The sequence below is a fragment of the Micromys minutus genome (genome assembly GCF_963924665.1).
Source record: "Micromys minutus genome assembly, chromosome: 30".
Classification (NCBI taxonomy): Eukaryota; Metazoa; Chordata; class Mammalia; order Rodentia; family Muridae; genus Micromys; species Micromys minutus.
In genome coordinates this window covers 28,326,542-28,341,472 of record NC_137965.1, presented here as the reverse complement: position 1 = coordinate 28,341,472, position 14,931 = coordinate 28,326,542, and the positions used below count along the sequence as shown (strand labels likewise).

General features: G+C 35.9%; 1 protein-coding gene across 1 annotated transcript in view; it reads left to right on the top strand.

Annotated features, from left to right (window-relative positions):
- Positions 1-5,683: 5,683 nt before the first annotated feature.
- The window catches only part of LOC308439600 (vomeronasal type-2 receptor 116-like), a gene marked incomplete at both ends in the record, with an annotated part of 36,786 nt that continues 27,538 nt past the window's right edge, over positions 5,684-14,931 (top strand). Inside the window, 1 exon segment of the mRNA XM_080941478.1 lies at positions 5,684-5,904. Coding sequence (XP_080797604.1) covers positions 5,684-5,904 — 221 coding nt within the window.

The following is a 14,931-nucleotide window of genomic DNA, read 5'->3' as shown; positions in this document are numbered from 1 at the left end:
AGACTATGTTACACAACAAATGTTTAACTGTGGTTACCTGCCTAATCAAGGTCTGGGAAAGCAAAATCAGGGCTAAATTAGAGATCCCTGCAGTTACCCCTAGAAAAGGAAAAACACATCTAAGGTATTTTTAATTGGCAAGTCTCCAAATCATTCAAATAAAATTATTTTAAAAGGTGATGTCCTTATATGTCCTCCTCCTCTTTCTCCTCCTCCTCCTTCTTTTTCTCCTCCTCTTCTTTCTTCTTCTTCTCCTCCTCTTCCTCTTCCTTTTCCTCCTTCTTCTCCTCTTGACCCTGACCCCTATTTCATCATTCTAGCAATGTGGAACCATGTTGGTTTGTTGTGGTTTCCCAGATGTAAGCCAAGAAATGTATCACAGCATTGCTGGGCTGCAGGAGGATAGATTTCCTGGAGACTGCCCCTGCTCTGTGTGCCCTGCCAGGCTTGGCAGTGGCTGCCTGACCTGTGTTGCCACCTCCATCTTCCTTTCAACACTGCTAGCACTGAATCTTTCTGGCACCAAAGAGACTGTGCTTCCACAATGTCTTCCAGTCACCACTGCTTGTGCCAGGATGCCATGTTCAAAATGCCATTCAATTACCACCACCTGCTGGCATCCGTGGGACTCACAGACTTTCAGCAAGTTGCTACTATAACTGTGTTTAACACACAGACTCCTATGGGGGCTGTTGCCCTCCGTGGCCTAACACCTGCCAATAGCTTCTGCCAGGGGGTCACTTAGGTAGGCTTTCAACAGCTACTCGGTTTCATATTTCCTGATACCAGATTGAGACAATATCTCACACATACTCTTACAAATTGGTAGGTTTATCACTCGAGGTGACAAGGAGACCACTGATTTTCCAGATAAGGTTTGGCCAGGCTTTCAGGGGTTGGAAGTTTGGTGCTCAACAGCCAAGGTCCAAAATAATACTTCGACCATTGGGCGAGATTTCTCTCGAAGGTGTTCCTCACTCCTTTCCCCCAGGGCTCTGACAGCTTAGCTCTCTGCAGCTGAGTGGAAACCCCAGGCCTGAGAGGGAACATTTTTCTTCCAGTCTTGGATCAGTTGTATCCCCAGGAGTCTAAGTGATGACTCAGACCTTTGGGCTTTGACAGTTTTTTTTTTTTTGTTTTTTTTTTTTTTTTTTTTTTTTTTTTCTTTTTTTCTTTGCTGTTAAACTTACCCACTGGTACGCTGGTATGAGATAACTCAATAGCTCCCCCAATGGATGACTCAATATCTCCAAACATACTGCTAGGCTCCCCACTGGGTTGTCTCCTAGAAAATTTCAAATCTCTAAAACTAATGCCTCACCTGAGAACATTAAAACTGATTCACCTTCACAATAAGGTTTGGACTAAATATCCACATAGACAATAATTCAATGTGGTTACGAGATGGCACCCTAGACTTGTTAATTTTATGAGATCTTCATACTACTGCTTATCTGGTAAAGGGAAAACGGTTTACGGTTTATGCTAGATGTCAGGAACGGATCCAAACTGCTGTCATCCCTGTGTCAGTTATCCCATCTAAATATTAGTATCTCTTTATTTGATTTCTCTTTGACCAGAAGAAAGAAATTTAAAAAACATGGCCAAACCAATATGGGGGCTGCCCATATTGGTCTTGTCAGATACATATGCTAAGATCACAGACCCACCACTTCTGATATCAATAATTTAAGGCAATCTTTTTGTATATACAAGATCCATGGGATCCCAGGTGGGAGACAGAAGTTTTTGGTAAGCATTACTATAAAAATCAACCTGGCTCCCCAGTAAGTACTATCCAAATTCAGAGAAAAACATGTCTCAATTGCACAACATCTAAATATCAGAAAGGTAGAAGAAGTAATCAAGGGCGAATGACTCTTCTGAGGGTTATTCACACCCTCTGAAAAGAGCTCACAATTTCCACTAAGGGCTTCTCCAGTGATGTTGGCCACCCTTTGTTAGCTGCACTGACTCTGATGTCACCATGGCTTCATATGTTTTTCTATCCCTATTTCTGTCATGGTAAGTATTTCAAGACACCCGGGACTCATTGTGTAGAGACACCAGCCTCCCTAATCTGGAAACAGGTCAATAGGCGTATGGTATACAGGGAAATATCCCTTGATATTCAAGAAAAAAAATACCTCTATCTAAGAAATATTTATATCACTAACATACAGTGTTTTCAGATTACCATGTCAGATGATAAGCAATTGGCAAAAGTCAAGTGCTCTATGATTAAGTCTTTGGGCATTAAATGTTTTCCAGTGAATATCAAAATGACATAATAAAATAGTATTGAGTAATTGCCGAACAACTGTTATCTGACAGAGAAGAAATATTCCCATCTCAAAATGTTGAGAAGTCATTCTCATTTCTATTTAAAAAAGTAAATACATTTATTGCGGTCTAAAGGTCTTAGAAATACATTGAAAGTGTGCATTACTTCATGTATTGAATAAAAATGCATTATTATATTTATATAGCTTTCTCACTAAAAAGGTGTTTTTGTTTATAAATTATATGTTCTTTATTTTTTAATGTAATGAGAAGAAATGGAGATATTTACTCAAGTTTAATGTTTTCTCTGGATGTGGTGCTGGGTACCATTAAATTTTAGAAGCCAAAAGTCAGAGATAAACAGATCTATGCATTTAAGGCTAATATGACCTTTGGAGGCCTCTTTTTAAGACTGTTAGGGGATACAAACAGAGAAACTCATAAAAACAAAGAAATAAAAACTAAGATTAAAGTTTTGTTTGTTTGTTTAAAACCCAGTGTAAATAGACACTATATTTGCCCCTGTCTCTTCCTAAGAATGAAATTTTCTTATGGTCTTGTAATTACTCCTCTTCCCTAATCATTGAGAAAACTTAAATTCTGCCCACTTCTTCATCTATATTTGTCTCAATAGATTCCCAGTTAACCAAAAGATACCATAGAGGGAGGCGCGTGTGCCACAAACTGTTGAGTCATTAACTTCCTGCGTCATTGACATAAACCGGTCCAGCTGATGTGATTCCATTCTCTCTCTTCAGCTGGGTCAGCTAATCAAATGACCCTAAAATTGTCCTAGTTCCCAGCTTTTGGTCACCTTTTGATTCTACCTGGACACTTACAGCCAATACTCAATTTTAGTTGGAAGTAATTACAAACAGAGTACGTCACTTCTCCATTAATAGTTTGAAATACTAAGTGATAAGCAAATTATCTGTGGTGAAAACTTGTTATTTTTAATGCCATCCATTCAAAAGTATTCTGAAATACTTTAGAAACATGTTATATAAAGAAATAGATGATTTCTTAATGCCTAATAATCATTCAATAAGAATCCCTAAATTTACACTAGTAATTATAATTATAATAAGCTCTTTATAAGAAGAAATGCTAACATTTGGGCCCTCTCTAAGATGAAAACTGGAATTAGGACTCTGCATTTCTTCATGTTTCATAAGATAATTCTGTTTAGCTAGAAAGAAGATTTCCAGTTAAGGAGTATGAATCTTTAGGCTATGAAAGTATTATTTAAAGATTGTAAAGAAAAATAAATTATTTTTGTAAGTGCAAGGACAAAATATAAAATGTTTACTGGTTTTATATATTTTATAAAATCATAATACTATTGAGACATCAGAAAAGTAATCTGCTGCTTGAAAAAATGTGCTTACCTTAAAAGAATTATTTTTAACTTTAAATGAACCTATTTACCTAGTGAAAGATAATGAATATTTAGTTAGATAAATAGTCTTAATGAAAGCATATGTAACAATCATCAATTTTACTTTAAATTGAGCTTAGTATTTGAATTTATGTTTTAAGTTGTTGTAAACTTTTGTGGTCTAGTCTCCTAAAAATGTATAAATAACAAGAATGGTGACATTAAGAAGGCAGAAGGAGAATGAAAGAGGAGAGTAGAAGAAAAATAGACTACCCCACCTGGGGAGCCACCCAATAGGCATCCAATAAACCCATGCACTATTGCTAATGCCAAATAGTGCTTACTGGCAAGAAACTGATACAGATGCCTCCTCAAAGACTCTGCAAGAGCCATAATGATACAAAGGAGAATGCTTGCAGCAAATCATCAGAATGAACACAAAGACCCCAATAAAGGAGCTAGAGAATGGACTGAAGGAGCTATAAGGGTTTGTAACCCCATGAAAAGAACAAAATTATCAAACAAGCCCACCACAACTCCCAGGGATTAAAACACTAACCAATGAGTTCACATGGAAAGACCCATTGCCTCAGGTGCATATGCGGCAGAAGATAGCATTTTCTGACATCAGTGGGAGGAGAGGCTTTTGGTCCAGTAAAGGCTCATTTTCCCAGTGTGCACACGAATGTGTGTATGGTGTGTGTGTGTGTGTGTGTGTGTGTGTGTGTGTGTGTAGGGAGCCGTTTGTACTGCACCCAAACATGGTGCCGGCTTTCCGCCGAGAACTCAGCAAACAGAGCTGTTGCCCAGCCAAGAGACTTAATGCGCATGCGCCACATACGTCACAGCCCAATCTCGGGGCACGTGAATGAGCTACTGGAGGATGCACCAATCAGGTAGCAACACAAGTCTCTTAGGCATTTATAAGCAGTGCATTTCTCCCCCACGTGAGGAGATTGCGGAAGATAGTGGAGAGACCCCACATGGAGAGATCGCAGAGAGATCCCACGTGGAGAGAGACTGGGCAGAGAGATCGCACTTGGGGGACTGCACGTGAGAGGTCGCCTATACAGTAGACCCCGGTAGGGAGTCCCCGGCTCAGAGAGAAGTTTCCTGCTCAAGAAGTCCCATGCTCAGAGTGCTGTACAATAAAGGTTGTCCGCAAAAGAATCTGTTTGTTGCATGCCTGTTCCTACCAGTGGGAAGCGTGGGCACGTGACATGTGTGTGTGTGTGTGTGTGTGTGTGTGTGTGTATGGCTTTTGATAAATAATATGCTAATCGCTGTATCTGTGGCAGGGCAAACCAAAAAATGGATAAAGTGCAGCAATGCTGAAAAAAAAAATAGGACAGAGAATGATGAGAGAACAGGAAGAAGGCCCATGGGTAGAGCAGAGAGAGCCACATGGTAGGCACCAGGTGGCAAGGGAGTCAGTCAGGTCTAGAAGACTATCTGAGAAAGTGTCCCATCAAAAATGCCAACAGCCTTACATGATGCAAGTTTCTCTGTGTCCTTACTATTAATCCCCAAATGGGACCACACAAGACAGTACATTACTTTTGAGTGATTATACCTACAATGGTTTGTTTTGAGCCCTTTCATTTTCACTTAATTAGGCTCTTCTGATGTAACCTGTGGGTAACACCCTAAGTTGTTTACATTTGAAAACTTTCTTGCTTCATATTTTTAGCCAGATCATCCCAAGAGAAGCTCATCTCTGATCTCTTGCTATTTTTAGTACTTGCTGAAATCATAATGACTTTGGCTAGTGAAGAATATGAACAGATGTATTTTCCAAGTTGTTTTTCACCTGAATACAGCAACTCAGCTACAGAGCCAAGAGAAACACATAGTCCCAAAATACCAAATGTAATCTATGAAGCAACAGAAAACTTTGGAATTATTAGTGTGACAGCCTCACTCATCAACTAGGTATAAACTTACATGATCACAAAAATATGAATTGAACCTACTTACTGGATACTGTTTGATCTGTATCAAGCAAACCCATGAAGTAATAGGATGTTCTGTTGGATTTTTATCCAGTTGCTCTTGCAGATTCCTAATTTTTTCTGTGCCTTTATATACTTTAATATCAGTAAATGCTATTACTTAATCACTGAAGATTTTCACCAAAAAGGCGATGTGGTTATTGGTGCATTTTTTCCTATTCATACTTACTATACCATGAACAAAATTCCACATTCATATCTACCATACTATTATATGGACTATTACCTTCAGTAAGTACACTATTTCATTTTATGAGTTCAGAGTTATAATTTAGTCGGTGTACACGTTAAACTTAATCTTTGGGGTTGTCATTTTGACAACTTTTTTATTAGAGATTCAAAAATGTTTTTTTTCTCAATTTTATTTTCTTTTTGGCTTTTTTTTCTCTCAAATGTGAAATTAATTAGTAACTTTGACTTTGCTCATTTTAGTTTCCTCATTTGATGACTATAACCACGAATTTGACATTTCTGTTATTTCACAATGTCTGAGTACTTATCAGTATTATGAGTTAATGAAATCATGATAGAATCTAAGTCTGATCTTGTTTTTCAAAGCATTTCTGAATTCCAGATTTGAGCTTTTGGTATTAGATGATGTCTTTGGATACAATAAGTTGTCATTGTTATAATAATTGAGTAAAGAGGTTGTCTTTTATTATATGCAGTGGATTCCAGACTTTGATAATCACAGTTAAATTGTAAATACTTCTGTTCTCCACAGATATTTATTTCAACTTTTGTCATAAATGTTTGTTTGCTAATTTAATTGTTCTTCTTGCCTTTACTGACTGTGTTTTCATGTGTCTTTTTTTGGTTTCAATTATTTATTCTCATTTTTATGGGTGAGTTCATCAAAACATAGTTACTATGAAAGTATTATCTTTGGGATATTTCTTAGCTTGTGCAATATATTCCAGATTAATGGATAGAATCAGGCAAGTCTAACTGAATTAGAGAGAATTATTAGTTCATGAAGGAAATAAGAATTGTTTATTCTAATTACACATTCCTATCCTAAGAAGTCTTTCCTTTATTTGTACTGATCCAGGTAGTAAGAGAGCAATTACACTTGTAAATTTCCATGAACATAGGAAGAAATGGGCTGGGCATCAACAAATGCAAAATGACCAAATGAATTAAAAGTGTTTGACAATATTATTATTTGTTTTGTCAAAACTTAGTGAGATTATTAAGTCAATAAACCAATAAGACAAACTATTTTATGGCAGTTCTAATTTTTTACAACAGTAATTTTGTCAAAAATACTATCATAGTTCTTTCATATGCATAATAGATGTGGCAAGTTTGGATGTTGAGTGAGGCCTTTTCAATTTCATCATAATTAATGCTCTGTATGAGTCCACTTTTCCTCTACCCTTTACATCAAGAATTTGTACACCACTGAGCATTGGTATGTGCTTGGCTTTATATTGTGTAGCATCAAGCCCTTTGCTGAAATGATTATATATTTCAGTTATGTTAGCATTTTGTGCTCAGCTACTGCTATTTTATTATTAATAGAGAATTGTTTCCTGTCAAAAATGTTCAAGGTGTCATAGATTCAGAAAAAACAAACAAACCAAATTTGTGACAGAAAAACAATGGCTTTAATTAAAAAAAATAACATAATTATCATATACAGTTCAATCTCTATGTGTACTTTGCCAATATAGCATTGACAACAGAAAGAAATGTGTTCCACAAAGCTGAGGATTTCCTTTTATCTTTCTCACTTGATCCTTTATTTACTTGTTTGAAATTTTTTATGCATTTCAAAAGATGACTATTTCTTTGTTTTTTTTAGTTCATATCCTTACTGTTTTTATGAGCTTAAATGCATTAATTTTTAATTATTAAGTTTGTATTTTTCTATATAATTATATATATATATGTATATGTATGCACATATATCATGACAAGTGAACATTTTTGTATTGTAGAGTGTTCTGGAATAATATTATAATGTTGAGAGAAAATAGCTTTTACCACTGACATATTCATGGGAAGTATTTTAACACTTGCTACTGCATTCATTATTTGTGTGTACACATAATTTTGATGAAACTCATATTTTCATGTGAAAGTCAACTGTGGGAACAAATGACCTCACCCTGCAGTGAATATGCTAAGAGCAAACACACGCTCTCTGAGACAGCAGCAGGAACCTGTACTGGCTAAGACAATTTGTTGGCAAACATGTTGAATTATTTCATTGATCTATATATATATAATTCCAAATCAAATTGAGAATTTCCTTTGACGTTTTAGAGAGTTATCTTTTCTCACATCAATTAAAATATTGGTTTATCAACCATATAATCATATCTTACTTGTATTGCTTGATAAAAACCAATGTATCTCAGGAATATACTCCTTGGCAATTTAGATTTGAATCAAATTTATTATTTGTTTATATACCATTATGAGCAGTTCACCATCATAATAGACAAACTTTATGCAGATTGGATACTTTAAAGTATTTTGCAGTGTGATGTGTGTTTTCCACATATTTCACATTTTATACTGGAAATAATCAGTATCCAGTCCCTGAAAATAATAAAACTTTATTATTAGTTTTAAATGAATGCAGAAAATTTAAAAACAAATATACGTCAGTTAAACAAATGTGGATCACATTTATATCAGTATAGAAAACCTATAAAATATTCCATCACAAATTTTTTAGATCATTTCCCATGTAGAAGATACCATCTTGGATTAGTTCTATCTTGTCTCACCTTATGCTTATTTGCAGAGAATATGGGTTCAATACTAACTATACTATGATTCTGCCATTCAGTTATGTGGGTTTTCAATGAATGGAGATAAACTGGATTTGAGTGCTTATTCAGTTCTTCCATGGTATTCATATAATTTATATTGGCTAGAAATGACCATCTTTTGTGTCTCACCTGCCCTTTCATTCAAGTCTATTTAGTGCTTCTCATTGGCACTCAGGTCTTTATTAGATGCCCCTTTCTAAGGAGTATGTAATCTGCAAAGGTCTATTTCATCAAAGCTCGAAGCACAAGCCTCTTACATGATGTACACTGATGTATACCAACCTTTAGGGTGTGTGTTTAAAAATTACTGTGATAAATACTGATGGGTCTTGTGTGTCAGCACTGGAAAGATTATTTCAAAATTCATCATATATATATATATATATATATGTGTGTGTGTGTGTGTGTGTGTGTGCATCCAATTAAGACATTCACATTCAGTCACAAGTCAGAATTTTGCAGACTTGTAGATTTGTAAAAATTCATTCTAAGCTGAAATACATATAAAATTGAATTATGCAATATTTCATTTTGCTTTATTGCAATTGAATTAGTAAACAAATAGTGATCTTATCTAAGTATTTGTTAAAAGTTTTATTATACAAATATATATTAAAACATTTTAAATGATATCTAATGTTTCCAAGTGATTTGTCTTCTTATTCTGCAGTCATTATTATCCTTCATATATTTTTATCAATTCTCTTTAATTAAAATTGCTTTTAGTGTGCATTTGGAAAATTACATTTAATTTTGCCAAATCTTTGATTTCCTGACATATTTAAAAATCTGAAACCTCAATAATTAGACACATTCAAGAACAAATAGGTATTTTACATATATTAATCAAAATAAAATCACATCTAATGATTGAAATGCAAAACTCAAAATCTCTGTAGTAAGAAACGATAAATAATTAGAATAGAGGTAGTTTTGTTCCTATCATTGCTTTGTCTTTTATTGGGTGAGTTTAGAAATATTACCGCAAATGTTTCTTTCTTTTTCCCTGGGTCTTACCTTAGATGTTGTCCTGAATGTGAGGGTCTATTTATGATTCTGAGAATCACTCTATTTTCTTTAACTCTAACTTTTCCATTCTGTCACTGCTTAAGCAACATGTTTCTGAGCTCTCATGTTGCTGAGCACTGCCCATTTCTTTTATTGTCCTGACTTGAACTTTCCTCTGTGCAGTGGCTGACATTGAAAGCTCAATTTATCTTTGGATTTTACAGATAATCTCTAGTGAAATTGTTTAGTCTTTAAAAACCTTTTCAGTCTGTATAATTTTATTTGTATATATAATTTGAGGGTTGAACATCATCAACCAGACAAGGCACTGAGGCAGAGAGGGTGACTGGGAGAGGGAGCACCTTCATGGAAGCAAGTTGAGGGGGAGAAGAAAGGGGGTGGGAGGAAAGGGTATAACTTTTGAAATGTAAATACAGAGAATATCTAATAAAATTCAAAAAAATTCTTATGGAATATTATACCTTTTAAAGACTGTTTCACGGCATTACTTAGTTACCTACAGGTCTGTGTGTGTGTGTGTGTGTGTGTGTGTGTGTGTGTGTGTATAGGGTTGAGTCAGCCAGTGAAATTAATAAAAAAGATTCAGTGAATTTAAGAATGAAAAATGAGGTGCATAAGGTTTTTCATAGAACAGAAAGGACAAATTAATGCAATTATATTGTAATCTGAGGAAAATAAGTAATAAAAAGGGTTTTTATTACCAACATATATTTATTATACCACGTGCTTGCAAAACTGTGTATGCACAGACCAGACCACACGTGCTTTATTAAAGTCTCTCTTATCATTGCTCTGTTATTGGAGAGTTGATCCTCTTCTGCTTCTGTAGTATTAAAAAAAAACAAAATAGTGAATGTTGCATAATTATGTACATATGCAGAATTTTCAAAAATTGTAAGAATTTTTAAATTTACATATGTATTTATTTGAGCATACAGTGTTTATAAATGAGGAACTGTCATTTATCCTTTTCCCTCACAATCAGACATTCTTTTTATCAATTTGTTTCCATTGAAAAATATTGTTTTTAGTTTTTAATATTTAAAATTTTAGGTGCTCTTTTTCTATTTGTTTAACCTTTTACATTGGGTAATTTATTTATTTACATTTTAAATGTTATCCATTTTCCCAGTACCCCTTCAGAACTTCCCTATCCTATCCTATTTTTACACTGCTTCTCTGAGGGTACTCCACTACCCAACCACCCACTTCTGCCTTCCTGCCCTGGCATTCCCATACATTGGGGCATCAAGTCTTCCCAGGACAAAGGGCCTCTCATTCCGTTAATCTCTGAGAAGTCCACCCTCTGCTACATAAGCTGCTGGAACCATGGGACTCTCCATGTGTACCTTTTTTTTTTTTTTTTTTTTGGTAATTTAGTACCTGAGAGCTCTGGGAGGTTGGGGGTCTGGTAGGTTGATATTCTATTTCTTTCTGTGGAGTTGCAAATACTTTGGCCCCTTCAATTCATTCTTTAACTACTTCATTGAGAACCCATTACTCATTTAAATGGATGACTGAGAGCAGCTGCCTCCGTGTGTGTCGGGCTTTGGCAGAACCTCTCAGGAGACAGCTATAATAAGTTCTTGTCAGCAAGTATTCCTTGGCATGGATCATAGTGACTGGGATTGGGTTTGGTGGCTGAATATTGGAGGGATCCGCAGGTAAGGAAGTATCTGGATGACCTTTCCTTTAGTACTTGCTCCAATTTTAGTCTCTTTATTTCCTCTTGTGAGTATTGTGATCCTCTTTCTTTTCTTTTCTTTTACATTATTTTAATTAGATAATCTGTATTTACATTTGAGATGTTATCCCTATACTCTGTCCTGCTCCCATTCCCTGTCCCCCTGCATTTGCCTTCACAAAGGTGCATTGCCTCTTGATCACCCTCTCTACTCCACTGCCTTGGCATTCCCCTACATTGGAAAAACATGCCCTCCATGGAACAAAAGTCTCTTCTCACATTGATGCCAGACACTGCTATCTTCAGCTACATATGCAACTGGATCAATAGATCTTTCAAAGTGTGCATAAAGGTTGGTGTTTTACTCCATGGGAGTTTTGGAGAGTTTGGTTGGCTGATAATGTTGTTATCACCCATGAGGTTTCAACCCCTTTCAGCTTCTTAGGTCCTGTCATTAGCAACTTGATTGGAATCCCTAACTTTAGACCTATGGTTAGCTGCAAGCATGCTCAGCTGTATCTATGTGACTCTAGCATAGTCTCTGAGGGGGCATCTCTGTCTGGTTCCTGCCAGTAAATACTTTTTGGGATCAGCTGTAGTGCTTGGATTTAGTGACTGCATATGTGGTGGGATCCCCAGGTGAGGCAAGTAATCCACCTCATATGCAGTCACCAAAAGATTCCGAGTGATCTTTTCTTCAAGCCCTGTTCCTCCATTTGACCTTGCATTTCCTCCCATGAGAGTTTTGTTCTCTTTTCTAAGAAGGACTGAGGCCTCCCGATTTTGACCTTCCTTCTATTTGAGCTTCATAATGTCTGTGAATTGTTTCCTGGGTACTGGGTATCAGAGCTTTCTGGGGCTAGTATCCGCTTATCAGTGAGTGTATACCATGTGTGTTCTTTTGTGGGTTACCTTACTCAGGATGATAGTCTCTAGTTCCATCCATTTGCCTACAAATTTCATGAAGTTATTTAATAGCTGAGTAGTACTCTACTGTGTAAATGTACCACACTTTCTGTATCTATTCATCTGTTGATAGACATCTTGGTTCTTTCCAGCTTCTAACTATTATAACTAAGGCTGCAATAAACATGGTACAGCATGTGTCCTTTTTATACATTGGAGCAACTTTGGGGTATATACTCAGGAGTGAAATAGCTGGGTTTTAAGGTAATACTATGTCCAGTTTTCTAAGGAACCACCACCCTGATTTCCAGAGGGGTTGTACCAGCTTAAAACCCCACCAACACTGGAGGAGTATTCCTCTTTCTCCACATTCTCACCAGCATCTGCTGTCACCTGAGGTTTTTATTTTAGCCATTAAAACTAGTGTGAGGTAGAATATCAGGGTTGTTTTTATTTGCATTTTCATGATGACCAGGGATGTCGAGCATTTTTTCAGGTGCTTCTCAGCCATTCAATATTCCTCATCTGAGAATTCTTTGCTAAGCTCTGTACCTCATTTGTAATAGGATTATTTGATTCTTTATAGTCTAGCTTCCTCAGTTCTTTGTATGTATTGGTTACTAGCCACTGAAGCATCCAGATTTTTCTCTTTCTTCTTCTTTAACTTCTATAGTCATGAATTGTTTTTTTGAGTATTCTGAGATTTTGGGGTATTATCCATTTACCAGTGAGTGCATACTATGTGTGTTCTTTTGTGACTAGGTTAAATCACTCAGGATGATATTTTCTATTCCATTCATTTGCCTAAGAACATCATGAAGACATAGTTTTTAATAGCTGAGTAGTAATTCAAAAATGTACTACATTTTCTGTGTCCACTCCTTTGTTGAAGGATATCTGTGTGGTTTCCAGCTTCTGGACATTATAAATAAGGCTGCTATGAACATAATGGAGTATGTATCTTTCTTATATGTTAGAGCATCTCTCAGGTGTATAATCACAAGTGGTATAGCTGACAGTAATATTTCCGATTTCCTGGGAAATTTCCAAAATTATGTCCAGAGTGGTGGGATCAGACTGCAATACCACCAACAATGAAGACACGATTCTCATTCTCCCCATCCTTGCCAGCATCTGCTGTCACCTGAGTTTTTGACTTTAGCCAATATGACTGTCGTGAGGTGGGATCTCAGAATTGTTTTGATTTGCATTTCACTGGTGACTAAGGGTGTCAAACATTTCCTTAGGTGTTTCCTGGACATTCGACATTTCTCATTTGAAAATCCTTTGTTTAGATCTATACCACATCTTTAATAAAATTATTGTTGAGAATAGTTTTTAGTATCATGAATTTTTTATTATTGCCCCTTTCTAACTCTATGAAGAATTGGGGTGTAATTTTGATTGGGACTGCATTGAACCCATAGATTGATTTGGTAAGATGGCCATTTTTACTATATTAATCCTGCCAATCCATGGACATTGGACATCTTTATATCTTCTGAGATCTCCATAAATTTCTTTCTTCAGAGACTTGAAATGCTTATCATACAGACCTTTTACTTGCTTTGTTAGAGTCACACCAAGGTGTTTTATATTATTTGTGGTTATTGTGAAGGGTGTCATTTCTCTAATTTCTTTTTATGCCTGTTTATCCTCTGAGTAGAGAAAGGATACTAATTTGTCTGAGTTAATTTTCTATCAAATCACTTTGCTGAAGTTATTTATCAGCTGTAGGAGTTCTCAGCCATAAGTTTTGGGGTCACTTAAGTATACTATCATATCATCTGCAAAAACTGATATTTTGATTTCTTCCATTTAATTTGTAACCCTTTTATCTCCTTTTGCTTCTAATTGCTCAGGCTAGGACTTTGGGTACTATATTAAATAGGTAGGGAGAGATTGGACAGCCTTGTCTAGTCCCTAATTTTAGTGGGATTGCTTCAAGTTTCTCAGCATTTAGTTTGATGTTGGATACTGGTTGGCTATATATTGTTTCACTATGTTTAGTTATATGCCTTCAAATCCTGATACTTCCAAGACTTTTAACATGAAGTGTGTTGAATTTTGTCAAATGATTTCTCAGCATCTAATGAGATGATCATGTGTTCGTTTTTTTTTTTTTTTCCTTTTAGTTTGTTTATATATTGGATTTCGTTGATGGGCTTCCACATACTGAACTATCCCTGCTTTCCTGGGATGACGTTTACTTGATCTTGTTGAATGATCATTTTAATGTTTTCTTGCATTCTGTTTACAAGAATTTTATTGAGTATTTTTGCATTGATATTAATGAGGAAAGTTGGACAGAAGTTCTCTTTCTTTGAAGGGTCTTTGTGTTGGTTCGTTATGAGCACAATTGTGGATTCAGTTGGGTAGTGTACCTTCTGCTTCTATTTTGTGGAATAGTTTGAAGAGTATTGGTATTAGGTTTTCAATGAAGGTCTGATAAAATTTTGCACTGAACCCATCTGGTCATGGTCTTTTATTGCTTGGGAGGCTTTTGATGGCTGCTTCTATTTCTTTAGGGATTTAGATGGTTTATTTGATACTGATTTAACTTTGGTACCTTGTATCTGTCTAGAAAGTTGTCCATTTCCTCTAGACTTTCCAATTTTGTTGAGTATAGGCTTTGGTAGTAGGATCTGATGATTTCTTGAATTTCCTCAGTTTCTGTTGTTATGCCTCCACTTTCATTTCTGGCTTTGTTAATTTGCATACTCTCTCTGTGCCCTCTAGTTAGTTTGCCCAACGGCTTATTAATCTTGTTGATTTTTCTCAAAGAACAAGCTCCTGCTTTTATTGATTCTCTGTATAGGTCTTTTTGTTTCTACTTGGTTGGTTTTACCTCTC